This window comes from Staurois parvus, unplaced genomic scaffold (genome assembly GCF_062004578.1).
Source record: "Staurois parvus isolate SC_StPar_1 unplaced genomic scaffold, SC_StPar_1.0 ptg000320l, whole genome shotgun sequence".
Lineage (NCBI taxonomy): Eukaryota > Metazoa > Chordata > Amphibia > Anura > Ranidae > Staurois > Staurois parvus.
In genome coordinates, this window is record NW_028318116.1 from 1,672,501 (window position 1) to 1,689,001 (window position 16,501).

Sequence of the window (16,501 nt, forward strand, 5' to 3'; positions counted from 1 at the left end):
CCCCAAATAAAGGCTGAAGGATTGCTGTAATAAAATACCTAAAGCCAGCCATAGACAGTTCACGGTCCAGCCAAGCTTTGAACCATGTATGGGCAGGCTGAATATACCCAAGTTGATCAATCGATCAACTTAGGTACATAGTGACATAGTTAGTCTGGCTGAAAAAAGACAAAAGTCCATCCAGTTCAACCAACCTGTCGGATTTTACATGCGATTATTGCTAGCGGCTATTATAGTTGCTAGCAGTTATCGCTGTGTGCTCCTGGTGGGGATGGTTCCCCCGGCCTAGAGAACACAATCAATTCGAGGGTAGGGACCAACACCTAACTGAATCGAGCAGTTTTTCTATCCTGCAATTCGTTGCAAGAAAGAAAATCGCTCTGTCTATAGCTGGCTTAACTCTTAAGAAGGTGGTGAGTAGGGAGGAGCTTAGATATGTTCAGATCCTAGTATGGGGGCGGTTTCCCACCCACTGGCTCGGGGGCGGTTTTCCCACTCACTAGCTCAGGGGAGGTTTTCCTACCCACTGGCTCGGGGGCAGTTTTCCTACCCACTGGCTCGGGGGTGGTTTTCCTACCCACTGGCTCGGGGGCGGTTTTCCTACCCACTGGCTTGGGGGCGGTTTTCCTACCTACTGGCTCGGGGGCGGTTTTCCTACCCACTGGCTCCGGGGCGTTTTTTTCACCCACTGGCACAGGGTAATTTTTTTCTACTCCCACTGATTATGGGGCTTTTTTCTTTCCCACTGATGCAGTGATATTTTTCCCTCTCACTGATGATGGGACAATTTTTTCTACTCCCACTAATGCAGGGCATTTTACCTACCCACTGACACTAGGGCATTTCCCACGGATTACAGGGCATGCTTCTTTGAATCACACCCAAAATTTAGCACAACATAACCACAACTACTTTTCACCATGGTGCACTACACCCTTCCCTTTGTGTTCCTTTATCAGGTTGTCCCTCATTTTCAAATTCTGAAAATGAAAGGTATGCTTCATTTCCCCACTGCCTGGATCCTTAACATTGCCAGGTTGGATAGCCTTTCTCCACTGATCATCATTTAACCTGAACGAGAATCTGTAATGCAGGACAGAGGAGAGCTGAAATCTTCTCCAGTGATGTGACGTCCATGCTTCTCCAGCAATGCAATGTCCATGCTTCTCCAGAGATGTAATGTCCCTGCTTCTTCAGCAATGTGATGTCCATGCTTCTCCAGCAATGTGATATCCATGCTTCTCTAGCGATGCAATGTCCATTCTTCTCCAGCTACGTGATGCCCATTCTTCTCCAGCTATGTGATGCCCATACTTCTCTAGAGATGCGATGCCCATTCTTTTCCAGCAATGTAAGGTCCGTGCTTCTCCAGCAATGCCCATGCTTCTCCAGTGATGCAATGTCCATACTCCATCAGTAATGTGATGCCCATGCTTTTCCAGCGATGCAACATCCATGCTTCTTCAGCGATGTTATGCCCATGCTTCTCCAGTGATGCGATGTCCACACTTCTCCAGCGATGTGATGTCCATGCTTCTTCAGCGATGCCCATGCTTCTCCAGCGATGCAATGCCCATGCTTGTTCAGCGATGCCTCTCCAGCTATGTGATGCCCATTCTTCTCCAGCTATGTGATGCCCATTCTTCTCCAGCTATGTGATGCCCATACTTCTCCAGCGATGCGATGCCCATTCTTTTCCAGCAATGTAACGTCCGTGCCTCTCCAGCAATGCCCATGCTTCTCCAGTGATGCAATGTCCATACTCCATCAGTAATGTGATGCCCATGCTTTTCCAGCGATGCAACATCCATGCTTCTTTAGCGATGTTATGCCCATGCTTTTCCAGTGATGCGATGTCCAAGCTTCTCCAGCGATGCGATGCCCATGCTTGTTTAGCGATGCCCATGCTTCTCCAGCGATGTCCATGCTTCTCCAATGATGCGATGCCTATGCTTCTCCAATGATGCTATGCCCATGCTTGTTCAGCGATGCCCATGCTTCTCTAGTTATGGGACGTTCATGCTCTCCCTTTTACCATTACCGCTGCTGACATCTTCTGCTGGTCTTCCTCCAGGTCCAGCTTCGAATGACCAGGGGGTAAAGGGGCCGAAAAGATTTATAGCCAAACTCAACCCAAAACTTTTTTTTTTATTTGATAGACTTGGAAAAAGGAAATAATGTTCATGCTTCTCCAACAATGCCCATGATTCTCCAGTGATGCAATGCCCATGCTTCTTAAGTAATGTTCATGCTTCTTGAGCAATGTGTTACCCATGCTTCTCGAGCAATGCAATACCCTTTCTTCTCCAGTGATGCGATACCCATACTTCTTCAGCGATGCCCATGCTTCTCCATCGATGTGAGGTCCATGCTTCTTCAGCGAAGCAATGTCCATGCTTCTCCTGTGATGCAATGTCCATGCTTCTCCTGTGATGCAATGTCCATGCTTCTCCTGTGATGCAATGTCCATGCTTCTCCTGTGATGCAATGTCCATGCTTCTCCTGTGATGCAATGTCAATGCTTCTCTAGTGATGCAATGTCCATGCTTCTCCAGCAATGCAATGTCCATGCTTCTCCAGCAATGCAATGTCCATGCTTCTCCAGCAATGCAATGTCCATGCTTCTCCAGCAATGCAATGTCCATGCTTCTCCAATGATGTGACGTTCATGCTTCTTCAGAGATGCAATGTCCATGCTTCTCTAGCGATGCAATGTCCAATCTCCCAATCTCTCCCAATCTCCCATCCTAGCACAAATTCTCCCCTTCAGATTTCCCATTTTAGCACAAATACCCCTCAATCATCCCCCCCCCAAAAAAAAGTTTACTCTCCTAGCTCAAATCCTCTCTCTCCCCATATGCCCCAGCACAAATCCCCCTCCCAAAAAAAAAAAATTCCCCCTCCTAGCACATCCTCTATTCTTCAAATTTCCCCTCTGAGCACATATCATCCTGCCCCCCTTCCACTCCAATTCCCCCAACCCAGCACAAATGTCCTCTCCCAATCCCCCATCCTAGCACAAATTCTCCCCTCCAAATCTCTCGTTCTAGCACGTATACCCCTCAATAATTCCCCCCCCCAAAAAAAAGTTTACTCTCCCAGCACATATCCCCTCTCTCCCTCTACCATATCGCCTTTTCTAGCACAACCCTCCCCCCCAGCACAAATCCTCCCCCCCCCCAATACAAACTCCCCCAAATCAACAATCCTAGAACATATCTCAGATTTCCCCTCCTAGAGCAATTCTTACCCTGCGTTCCACCGGATTCCCCTCCCAACACCTGGTGGTGCCTTCCAATCTCCTGGTGGAGCCCTCCCCACCTCACATGATACCACAGCGCCCAGGGCAGCTGCCCCTCCTGCCCACCCCTTGTCCTGGCCCTGCCTATGATTGGCTATCTACCTTGACAGCTTCCCAGCGGGATAGCACAGGTGGGCTCTGACTCGTATCCGAATACTCGTGTGCTCATCCCTACTGGTGATCCTGCAGTAAAGGTCCTTGATGAGATTACGTTTGCTCTGGGGTGACAGATGTGCCCCTTGTGTTGTCATCCTGTCACATGTGCTCCTGTTGACATGGTCAGCTGCTGTCATCCTCAGGATACCTGCAATGAGAACTGCCACGCATGCATCAAACACAAAGTGGCTGCAAAGGGGACATAGCAGATGAGCAGAACGCACTGCCTTGCAAAAAAAAGGCAAACACAAAAAATTTAATTTGTTTTTAATACACAGTTTTATCAAACTAAACCTCCTTCACTTGGGGTGTAAATCTACTTATCATTTCTGACTTAAAGTGTTATTAAACCCACAACAGTAAAATCAGACTGTATATGCAGCAACGCATGCTTGTTATACTTAGTGTGAAACCTAAGGGGTTAGCCCTGTACGTTGAGTAAAAATGGTGTTTGATCCTGCCTTCTTTGATCCTCCCCTTCTTCCAGTGTCTCCCTCTTATCTCCTGATAAGACATAGTGTCTGGAGTCACTCTGCACATGCTCAGTTTGGAGTGTATTGCTAGAGAGGTTTTTTTTTTCCTCAGGAGAGTGTATGTGATCTGCACACAGCCTATCAGCACTGTCCAGACAGAGGTCAGGGGTTCTGAATCCTACTACAGCAGAATTAAAACTCCTCCTACAAGTGTTAACCAGTGCTCTGCTGGACACTGATAGAAGTCACAAGACTGCTATATACTACTAATGAGAAAAGATATTTAGCAGTTTATATTTACTAAAAAAGTTGCATTTCCATGTTGTGTGTACTGTGGGAGACCAGATATAGTGGATGGGGCAGCACAGTGGCTAAATGGTTAGCACTTCCGCCTGGCAGTACTAGGGTCGTTGGTTTGAATCCCATCCATGGCACCACCTGCCTGAAGTTTGCATGTTCCCTCTGTACCTGCGTGGGTTTCCTCCAGGTACTCCGGTTTCCTTCGACACTCCAAAGACATCACCTGCCTGGAGTTTGCATGTTCTCCCTGTGCCTGAGTGGGTTTCCTCTGGGTACTCTGGTTTCTTCCCACACTCCAAGGACATCACCTGCCTGGAGTTTGCATGTTCTCCCTGTGCCTGCGTGGGTTTCCTCCGGGTACTCCGGCTTCCTCCCACACTCCAAAGCTATGCTGTTAGGATATTTGGATCCTGTCTATAACTGTATATGCATGAATGTAAGTTAGGGGCCATATATTGTATGCCCCTTGAGGGTCAGGGACTGATGTGAATATACAATATATATGTAATGCGCTGCGTAAATTAATGGTGCTATATAAGTATCTGAAATAAAATAAATGCAGGGTCCTGGGTTCAGTAACACTTTAAATCGTATAATCAAACTATATATTGACTTTCATAAAAATTCTATTTATGGCAAATTCCAGGGAAGAATATGTATACGGGTGTGTTGAATTGGTGGCCCTGGGATTGCGCTGTAAACCTGAGAAGCTGGCATGTATTGAAAACCGCTGAGCCTCATTATCTCAACACTTCCCAGAAATGATCATTAAGCTCTTTCCTGTGGATGGCTTCAGGTCACACAGCAAGCCCTATGGCGGCCTGGTCACCAATGAAACATTCCATGGCTAATCACTGGGATTAAACTGTTAATGCTGTGCTGTGTGTCTGTGTGCCCTGCTCCCGCTGTCACTGAGTCCGTCTCTTTCTCTCTTTCTCTCTCTCCCCCTACGCTTTGCTGTTTATCAGGCTCTGCTATTGCTGACACTCCCATTATAAAAGACAAGTGACTTCAGGGCAGATGTACCGTCTTCCTTCCATCCTATATTAGCCAATCCATCATGGATTCTGAAGTGGCGCTCCAGGACCTCTGCTCACGGGTTATTCAACAGTTGCGCCAAATCAGGGCGGATCTCGTACACCTGATGGAGAAATATGTGAGATATCTGGAAATGTGTGTTGTTATGTGCTTTTTTTTTTTTTTTTTTACTAAGGGCTCAATCAGTGTTCTTGTACATTTTGCTGCATTGTTGTTTTAATAGGACCCACACACACTAATGCATTCTGGTGCATTGGAAAAATGTTCTGCTTGCTGCATTTTGGGTGCATTGACTTGCATTATGCCATTTTATTTTTATGCCATTTATTTTTATGCTGTATTTAATGCTGGCATGACTGAGACCCAAAAGAGTTTTTAAAGAAAACCTGTCATTACAGTTATATAAAAGATGCTGGTTACATTCTACATGATACTAATATTTATACGTAAAGTTGATCCAGGGAATATCCAATTGCCTCTCGGGGGATCAGGAAGGAATTTTTGTTCCCAGCAGAAGCAAATTGGATCATGCTTTGCTGGGGTTTTTTTTGCCTTCCTCTGGAATAACTGTGGGTGTAGGATTATTACTTTTTTTTTTTTTTCTATGGTTGAACTGGATGGACTTTTGTCTTTTTTCAGCCAGGCTAACTATGTACCTATGTAACATAGTTAGACTGGCTGATGTGGCCTCTGTTCACATCTGAGCGCTCTGATGCCTGTAGCAATACACCTGTCACTCGAAAAAGTAAATGTGCTGCTTTTCAGGCAGATTTGAACGTTTTTGTCCCCATAGACTTCTTTAAGAACACCTGAAAACACTTGATTTCAGGCGTTTTTTTTAGCTACATACATAGTTAGTGTGGCTGAAAAAAAGACACAAATCCATCCAGTTCAACCATAAAACAAAGTTATATTCCTATACCTACAGTTGATCCAGAGGAAGGCAAAAAATCCAGCAAAGCATGATCCAATTTGCTCCTACAGGGGAACAAAAATTCCTTCCTGATCCCCTGAGAGGCAATCTGATATTCCCTGGATCAACTTTACCTATAAATGTTAGTATCCAGTTATATTTTGTGTATCCAAGAAAGAATCCAGGACTTTTTTGAAGCAATCCACTGAGCTGGCCAGAACCAACTCTTGAGGGAGTCTATTCCACATTTTCACAGCTCTTACTGTGAAGAAATCTTTCTGTATTTGAAGATTAAATCTTTTTTTCCTCCAGATGTAAAGAGTGCCCCCTTGTCCTCTGTGATGACCTCAGGGTGAATAACTCTACACCGAGTTCACTATATGAGCCACTGATGTATTATACATGGAGCTCATATCCCCCCTTATGTATTATAAATGGAGATCATATCCCCCCTTATGTATTATACATGGAGATCATATCCCCCCTTATGTATTATACATGGTGATCATACCCCCCTTATGTATTATACATGGTGATCATATCCCCCCTTATGTATTATACATGGAGATCATATCCCCCCTTATGTATTATACATGGTGATCATACCCCCCTTATGTATTCTACATGGTGATCATACCCCCCTTATGTATTATACATGGTGATCATATCCCCCCTTATGTATTATACATGGAGATCATACCCCCCTTATGTATTATACATGGTGATCATATCCCCCCTTATGTATTATATATGGTGATCATATCCCCCCTTATGTATTATACATGGTGATCATATCCCCCCCTTATGTATTATACATGGTGATCATATCCCCCCCCTTATGTATTATACATGGTGATCATATCCCCCCCTTATGTATTATACATGGAGATCATATCCCCCCTATGTATTCTACATGGAGATCATATCGCCCTTTATGTATTATACATGGAGATCATATCCCCCCTTATGTATTATACATGGAGATCATATCCCCCCTTATGTATTATACATGTTGATATCCCCCCTTAATCTCCTCTTCTCAAGAACCAACTCTTGAGGGAGTATATTGCACATTCTCACAGCTTACTGTGAAGAACCCTTTCCGTGCTTGGAGATTAAATTTCTTTTCCTCCAGTTAAATAAAAGATGCTGGTTGCTAATCTTTTTCTTAAAAAGTCAGTTGCCGGGCTGTCATGCTAATCCTCTGATGTCAGTCATTTCTAAAGCTGGGTACACACACATAGACGATTTTAATACAACCTGAGGGCCAAATAAAAAAAGATCTAACAGACGCCCCCATCCACGCTGCAGCTGTTGTATTTTGCCAGCCACCAGTATACTGTTTGGTTGGCTGAAATCACTGAGCAAGAAAGCAAAGCCTTAGATGTTCAGAAAGGCTACAGTTTAAGGATAGAGCCACAGCAACTTGAAATCTTTATCTTCAGGGATTTATATTCATCTTTAAAAGGGAAATATGTCCCAGGAAGCTTATTTGCCAACCACGAGAGTGGAAGGCAAATGCTTTTGGTGAGTTTACATCCATGTGGGGTATCCTATGGAGCACTTTGTTGTTAATTTGCTGCACATGGTGAAATAGATGATTTACTTTCATGGACTTTTGGATTACTTTACCACACTTTTTTCATGGACTTTCCATCACTTTTTAGTTTGTAATAATTTTTTGACAGCAATCATGGACTTTTCACATATTTGTGTTAATATTATTGAATTTTATGGGCATTCTTGTGATTTTTATTATATGGTTTTATACTTATTATTGATTAATTCACTTAGCGCCACTTTAAACACTTTATTCATTCAGTGTTTTTTATTTTAAAAAGATTTTTGGTTTATAAATAGTGGCAGCTCCTACACATTTAGGTTGCAATTAGCGCGATATAATAGATGTTGATCACATTATCACATTTATTATTTTAAAATAGACTGTATGCTGATGGCCCTGAAACCACCTTCTAGTGGTCTTAGAACACACCTTCTGGTAATCTTAGAACACACCTTCTTGTGATCTTAGAACACACCTTCTGTTTATCTTAGAACACACCTTCTGTTTATCTTAGAACACACCTTCTGGTGATGCCAGAACCCACCTTCTAGTGATTCCAGAATCCACCTTCTGGTGGTCTTAGAACACACCTTCTGGTTATCTTAGAACACACCTTCTGGTGGTCTTAGAACACACCTTCTGGTGATTCCAGAATCCACCTTCTGGTGGTCTTAGAACACACCTTCTGGTTATCTTAGAACACACCTTCTGGTGGTCTTAGAACACTCCTTCTGGTGGTCTTAGAACACACCTTCTGGTGGTCTTAGAACACACCTTCTGGTAATCTTAGAACACACCTTCTGGTGATCTTAGAACACACCTTCTGATTTTCTTAGAACACACCTTCTGGTTATCTTAGAACACATCTTCTGGTGATCTTAGAACACACCTTCTGGTGATCTTAGAACACACCTTCTGGTGATCTTAGAACACACCTTCTTGTGATCTTAAAACACACCTTCTTGTGATCTTAAAACACACCTTCTTGTGATCTTAAAACACACCTTCTTGTGATCTTAAAACACACCTTCTTGTGATCTTAAAACACACCGTCTGGTGATCTTAGAACACACCTTCTGGTGATCTTAGAACACACCTTCTGGTGATCTTAGAACACACCTTCTGGTGATCTTAGAACACACCTTCTGGTGATCTTAGAATACACCTTCTGGTGATCCTAGAATCCACATTCTGGTGGTCTTAGAACACACCTTCTGGTGATCCCAGAACCCACCTTCTGGGGATCCTAGAATCCACCTACTGGTGGTCTTAGAACACGCCTTCTGGTAATCTTAGAACACACCTTCTGGTAATCTTGGAACACACCTTCTAGAACACACAGTCTAACAATCCTGGAACCCACCCTCTGAATTTGCTGATAATTCTGATACACTCCGGTTGCTAGAAATGAATGTAAAATACATCAGTACTAAGAAACTGTTTTGGATTTTTAAAGAATTAGTAATACAAGTAGCAGAGAACGAGAGGAAGTTACAGGATTTGCACTGCCACTCTTTTTAACCCCGTATCAGGCTCTGTGTGCTTACTCTACTGGAGATTACCGAAAACTCAAATGAAGGCATATTAAATGGACATTCTGATTGTACTACAGTGGTAGGTATTTGCTATACAATTACATATTTAGTGGTTTGCATAAGTGGCTCACTAAATAGTCTCACTTGTAGCCTGGAATTGCTCTTTAATGTTTCAAAGTGCACTGGTATATTGGGTGAAAAGGCTTGTTTGCTCATGTGGCCACAATGCCATCCTTGCAACCAGCTAAAGAGACCATTATGTAATGCTGCTTGCTTTGCCAAGCTGAGCTGGATCTAGAACTATGCAGGCATCATCAAATGAGGGGTCAGTTAGCCATAGCTCAAAGAACCCAAGAAACCTTTGGCGAAACGCTAGAGTTCCAAGGAATCCTGGTTGAGAATGGCTTCTTTAATGCCTTTAAGTACCTTTTTATATGCTGATATGTCCCTAAGATCTGTAGACGTTATGGACACTTAGGGGGTTGGGATACAATTTACCATTGTCTACCCTAAAAGCCACACACTGAAAATGACTGTCCCATCTCAAAAAGAATGTAAAGAATGAGAGAACTGCATGAGTGTTATCTAGCCAAGGAAAATGATGCCAGGTTCTAAAAGCAATTTTCTCTTTTCCTGGCACCTATTGCAGCATACAGAAGGAAAGAAAAAGCACAAGTTAAAAGAGAAACGGAATTTTATTTTTGTATTTTTTATTTTTAGAAATCATTCTTACCTAGGTGAATGCAGCATCGCTGGCTCTAAGACTGAGAACTGAGTCATCAAAGACCGCTGATTACTCAGTTCTCAGTGCTCTGTGAGCAGAGAACTGGTGACTGTCAGTCACTGCTTTCTGCTCTGCCCCCCCATGCTCACTGGATTGCTGGGCTGTGGAGGGGGTGGGAGCGGCTGGCTCAGGCTCTCAGTGGATTGCTGAGAGGCTGAGCCAGGTGCCGGTCCAGGGATCTGGGTGGATCCCAACTTTAAAATCGGGATCTTTCCCCAGCTTGGACCACCTGAGTGATATCAGCCGACTACAGCCTTTAGTTGTCTGAAAACGGGTCACAGGAGTGCAGAACAAATTGCACTCCTGTGATCCACAAACAAGCTTTGGCTGTACTTCTCCTTTAAGTATTATAAAGGACAACTTCCTAGCCACGGGTCACAGCCTTTTCTTCAAGGCAGTCCTGGATGGGTCCTGATACCTGTTGTGCACGTGTATTGGGGTGCCCCCCAAATAAAACTGTGAGGCAATGCCTAGGTGAGACGGTGCTGCTATGTGAAGATCTTGGGAATAGGGCTACAATGGGATTGGGGGGACATGAAGGACAAAGTTGTCCTTTAGCACTCTAGCCATTACTAGAAAGGACTTTCTGAAATTCTTTCTTGAAAACAGGCAGGCATGGTTGATCCAGTAATGACTGATGCATTTGTATAAAGCGGAACTAAACCCATTGATTTAATGGTTTCCCAAAACAGTTGCATTCAAAGCATGCCATGACTAGTGACTGTCACAGTGGCTTTGCATTCTCAGACAAACTGTCCAACCATCAAATTGCTGGAATTATAACTGATCACATGTGCAGCACCATGGCAACTGAAGATCAAACAGAGACGAAGATGGCAGCTTCCTTTTCTATTAATAATAGAAGGCTTTAGTTCTGCTTTAATGAAGACAGATTTTCCACCATAGAAAGAACTTTGGGGGTCACCTTAGCAGAAGCATTTCCCATGTGAAATGTGCTTTACCCTCCAGTAGTGATGTTAAGCCAACAGCTATGTCAGACTACTAATACATACAGAATTCAATGACCTTTCTTCTGCTAGTAAGGAAATACAGACTAAACTGCTGAAAAAAATCACAGGAAAATAGGCTGGTATACAAATGGTGCCAACGTCTGAATGCAACAGATTTCCCTGATTGAGAGCAAATAACAAAAGCAACTTTTCCCAACTACTTTTCCCAACTCCTTTACAAAATTGGTGCTGTGCTAATAAACCCCAATATATCTTTTTTTAAAGTGCTTTGTATCAAAGTACAAATAAGTGCATAAAATATAAAGAATGCTGTAGTGCAATATTTGGTTCTACCTTGCAATGTTGTGAAGTACAGTATCAAAGGTTATGACAGCAAATACAGTTTCTGGGAAAATACCATGTGATACGCATAAGTTGGTTGACATGGTCAACTGACAAAAAGAGACAAAAGGCCATTGCGCAGGATTGTGACCCAGAATAAGAATACCACTGCTGCAGAAGTGACTGCAGAGCTCAATCTCGGGCTTCCAAAGCTCATGTCCACAACCACAGTGCAGAGGGAACTCCATAAGCAAAATAGTAGCACTGCAATTGCCAAACCACTAGTGACCGATATTAAATCTCAGAAGAGATGAGAGTGGTTCAACACCCATAAATCATGGACTAGCAATCAATGGAAGACTAATATGGTACGATGAATCAAGCTTCACACAGTTCCCAACTATTGGATGTGTTTATGTGTGACGAATACCATCCCAAGATTACAACCAGGACTGTCTTGTGCCAACGTTAAAGTATGGTGGTAGCGCAGTCATGGTTGGTCAGCCATATCTTGGTATTCTTCAGGCCCCATCATCACCTTGAAGGGTAGAGTCACTGCCAAAAACTATGTACAAATTTGGCCCACCATGGGCACCCCATGGTGCAGACATTGTTACCCAAAGACAACGCCATTTACCAAGATGATAATGCTCCGATTCACACAGCTGGTGTAGTCAAATCATAGTTTGAAGACCATGTAGACGAAGTCTTGCACCGTCACTGGGCGCTGAAGTTGCTAGACCACAATATCGTAGAGTCACTATGGTCAATTTTGTAGGACAAGGTTCGGGCTCCTTTTCTGCCTCTGGCCACTTTATTAGGTACACCTTGCTAGTGCCAAGAAAATCTCCCCCACACCATTAAACCACCAGCCTGAACTGTTGATACAAAGCAGGATGGATCCATGTTGTTTACGCCAAATTCTGACCCTATCATCTGAATGTCGTAGCAACCAGTCTGCCCATTCTCCTCTGACCTCCTACATCAACAAGACATTTTCTTCCACACGAAAAAGAGAGGAAGGCGCCGCTAAGTGCAGTATAGACAATTTATGAGTGAACAATAGATGAATTACACTTACAAGATAAATAGTTAAAGACTCATTGTGTGGCGTGTTAAGATCCCGGTGAGGCGTCCAGCGGCAGCTCAGTTCGTGGGATCAGGAAGTGTGAGCTAGGATATGTCTGTGTACCAAAATGATGCTTGGAGAGCAGCATCAGATGTAGCAGGTGAAGGGGGCCAAAATGTGTTTTGGAGCATGCTCAGTAGGCTCCTTCTTCAGACCCCATCCATCCCTGATATCCACCTCCCACCTTTATCCTACAGCTACAGAGGTTGCGCTCCAACAAGCGTGCCCTATATAATATACATTTTCTTCCACACAACTGCCGGTCACTGGATATTTTCTCTTTTTCGGACCATTCTCTGTAAACCCCAGAGATGGTTGTGTGTGAAAATCCCAGAGATTTTGGTCCATATTGACATGAGTTACTGTTGCCTTTCTGTCATCTCGAACCAGTCTGCCCATTCACTTCTGACCTCTGACATCAACAAGGCATTTTCATCCACACAACTGCTGCTCACTGGATATTTTCTCTTTTTCGGACCCTTCCCTGTAAATCCTACACATGGTTGTACATGAAAATCCCAGTAGATCAGCAGTTTTTGAAATATTCAAACCAGCCTGTCTGGCACCAACAACCATGCCACGTTCAAACACACTTAAATCCCCTTTCTTCCCTATTGTGATGTTTGGTTTGAACTTCAGCAAGTCATCTTCACCATGTCTAGATGCCTAAATGCATGGATTTGCTGCCATGTGATTGGTTTATTAGCAGTTTGTGTTGCCAAGCCATTGAACAGGTGTACCTAATAAAGTGGCCGGTGAGTGTAGATTACAACTTGGACAGCCTAATGAAATAACTGGTCTAATTTCAAGCAATTCAAATTGTGCATATGATGAAAAACGCGTAAACAGAGATTTCTCTTCAGTGAAAACAACAAGGCAAAAAATCAGTAGCCCCAAAAAATAAAGGCAACCGAACTTGCATGCAGCTTTTCTGCTGAAGTTAATCTTGTTTCTGCATTTTTCTACCTCTGGAGCCTCCCTGTTGGTTGTTTAATAGGATGGATTGCCTCCCTGATAAATAGGGGGGATTGGAGGGGGGATGCTGGGGTTCAGGGCCAATATTGCCTTTTAAAGGACAAGTCAAGATTTGCTTAGAACATTGGCTTGACTGGTAGGATTATTTTTTAGATTTCTTCCACTTATCTGAAATTACATCAGTTATTGTTTCTTTTGAACTTCTGTTCCTATGAAACTTCTAGAAGGGTGCAGGACGCATGAGTGGCCCCACTTCTCAGCAAGTGGCTGAATTGTGGTGGAACAGTATGTTGAAGAACAGTTCCTTCTGTCAGGTCTGCCAACCTAGTCTGTGTGATCAAACCCACCTATGTCTAAAATTGAGTAATCATTTTAGTGTTGCTTTACCCTTTCATGTGGTGAAAAGAGTATTTTTATTGCTACAGTACTGTTTATCTTCGATCTATTTTGTGAGATCTTCTCTACAATACCTGCACGTCCCCAATTTTGCTTCCTACAAACATTGCTGGTATGGAGAGGGTGTTCTGTAGTCCAGTAGGAGAGAAGTCAACTAGGGATGACAACACTGCTTGGGATTTCAGTGCGGCAGAAGCAGTGTTGTTAGGTCAAATAGGAAGTTAGGAGATGGGTGGATTTCTGGCAGAATCAACAGGTATTTTTCTATACTTAAAAAGAAACAAAAAAAGCTGCACAAATAGTGAAAAAGTGGAAAAATAGCTGCTGACAAGACAACCAGGTCAATTGTATACAAATATTATAAATAAATTGCCGCGCTCAAATGTCACAATTCAGAATCTAAGTGTACAATCCAACCGCACACGTTCCTGCATTAAAAATGGTAAATAAGTGGGTGCTTCAGCGACCGTTGGCTGGAACTGAACAGAATTAGCAAGGGAGAATGTCACCAGCACACCGAGGATCACCAATATGGGTCCAAAAGTTTTAATAAACAATCACATAGTTACAGCAAGGCAACGTTTCGAAGTCTTGCAGGACCCCTTCATCAGTCAGGAGAGCTGTGGTGACCTGTGGTCGCATGTCTGATGAAGGGGTCCTGTGAGAATCCGAAACGTTGCCTTGCTGTAACTATGTGATCGTTTATTAAAACTTTTGGACCCATATTGGTGATCCTCGGTGTGCTGGTGACAGTCTCTTACAACTCAGCATCTGTCACAATCATATAAGTAATAACATAAATGTAGTCAAACTGTAGAAATGAATAGTCCCAGTGTTATGAACCATATAGTAGATCAGCACGTGTCTTCGTTATAATTTGTGCTCTACCACCAGAAAATGGTAGGACTCTTGCCAGAACATGTGGACCCTTAGAAAAGAGTTACAGACACATGAGAATATATCCACCAAATCCCTCAGAATTGGAAGATGTTATATCATGGTACTGGATGGAAGTATCACCTTCAATTCCTCTCCATTCTTAATCACTAGATAATACCTCTCAGTATGGCGATGCAAAGAAAGACAAAGTGGCGACCATTGCATAAAACCATAAAACACCTTTATAATAAAGTATTACACTCACATTCAGGTGGGCAAGTCAGTGCTGTGTACAGAGTATTCTCCTGTCTTGGGAACAGGTGCACTTCCTGGTGTTAGAGAGCAGCGTGTAGACGTCAGGTGCACAAGCTCGACCCGATGCGTTTCGTCACATATGATGTCGTCTGGGGTGTGAAAACTGAGATACTTCCATCCAGTACCATGATATAACATCTTCCATTTCTGAGGGATTTGGTGGATATATTCTCATGCTTTTGTGACTTTCTTATACGGGTCCACATGTTCTGATAAGAGTCCTACCATTTTCTGGTGGTGGAGCACTAATTATATTGAAGACACATGGTGATCTACTATGGGTTCATAACACTGGGTATATTAATTTCTACATTTGGACTCATTTATGTTATTACTTGTATGGTTGTGACAGATTCTGAGTTGTGATATTTGAGCGCGGCAATTTATTTACCGGTATAATATTTTTCTATACTTGCAGCATTTTTTAAAGAGACAAAACCTGTACCTGTATTACAGACATGATAGATTGTACTGAATATGACACTTTTTTGTTTTGCCCAGACACACGCTTTAAGACATTAGGTACAAACTAAAAATGCAAAATTAATTTTGTTACAAATTGAAATTTGGAGGAAATGTTTGTTATTTGGCGATTCGGATTTATCTGAATTTCTAAATTACAACAGTAACACATGTCAACTAATCCAAAATAAATTATAACAAAATGGATTATTTGAATTTGAAAATTAATTTGAATTCAAGAATTAATTATAATTTGATATGGTAACTTATTGAAATAAATACAGTAAGGTATAAAAATGAAATAAAGATTATTCCTACTCAGGCAACTTTTAATAATAGAATAAAATAGACTTGAATAGAATTGAATAAAACAGAATAGAATATACCATAATAGAACAGAATAGAAAAGAAAAGAAAAAACAGAAGAGAGTAATATAGAATGGAAAATAAAAGCATAGAATAGAACAGAAAAGAACAGAAAATAAAAGAATAGAAAATAAAGGAATAGAATAAAAAAGAATAGCATAAAATAGAAAATAATAGAATAGAAAAAAAAGAATAGATTATAAATGAATAGAATAGCATAGAAAGAATATCACTGTCTTCCAAGATTTGAATTTTGAATAGAACAGAAAATAAAGGAATAGAATAGAAAAGACTAGCATAGAATAGAGCGGAAAAAAATAGAAAAGAATAGAATAAATTTTAATTGAACAGACTAAAATAGAAAAAATATCACTGTCTTCTGAAATTCAAATTTTGAATAGAATAAAATAGAATATAGTCACCCTTCAAAATTCAAATTTTGAATAGAATAAAATAGAATATAGCCACCTTCCAAAATTCAAATTTCAAATAGAATAGAATAAAAGAATATAGCCATCTTCTGAAATTTGAATGTTGAATAGAATAAGATAGAATATAGCCGTCTTCCAAATTTGAATATACAAAACAGATTCAAATATATAAAACGAATTCCAAAAATGAAT

General features: G+C 41.9%; 1 protein-coding gene across 2 annotated transcripts in view; it reads left to right on the forward strand.

Moving 5' to 3' along the window:
• The window catches only part of CNTF (ciliary neurotrophic factor), a 39,144-nt gene that overhangs the window by 17,800 nt on the left and 4,843 nt on the right, over positions 1–16,501 (forward strand). For both annotated transcript variants that reach the window (XM_089683696.1, XM_089683697.1), the window contains exon 2: positions 5,199–5,386. In XM_089683696.1, coding sequence (XP_089539822.1) covers positions 5,291–5,386 — 96 coding nt within the window. In that variant the 5' untranslated portion in view covers positions 5,199–5,290. The remainder of the gene's footprint in view (positions 1–5,198; positions 5,387–16,501) is intronic.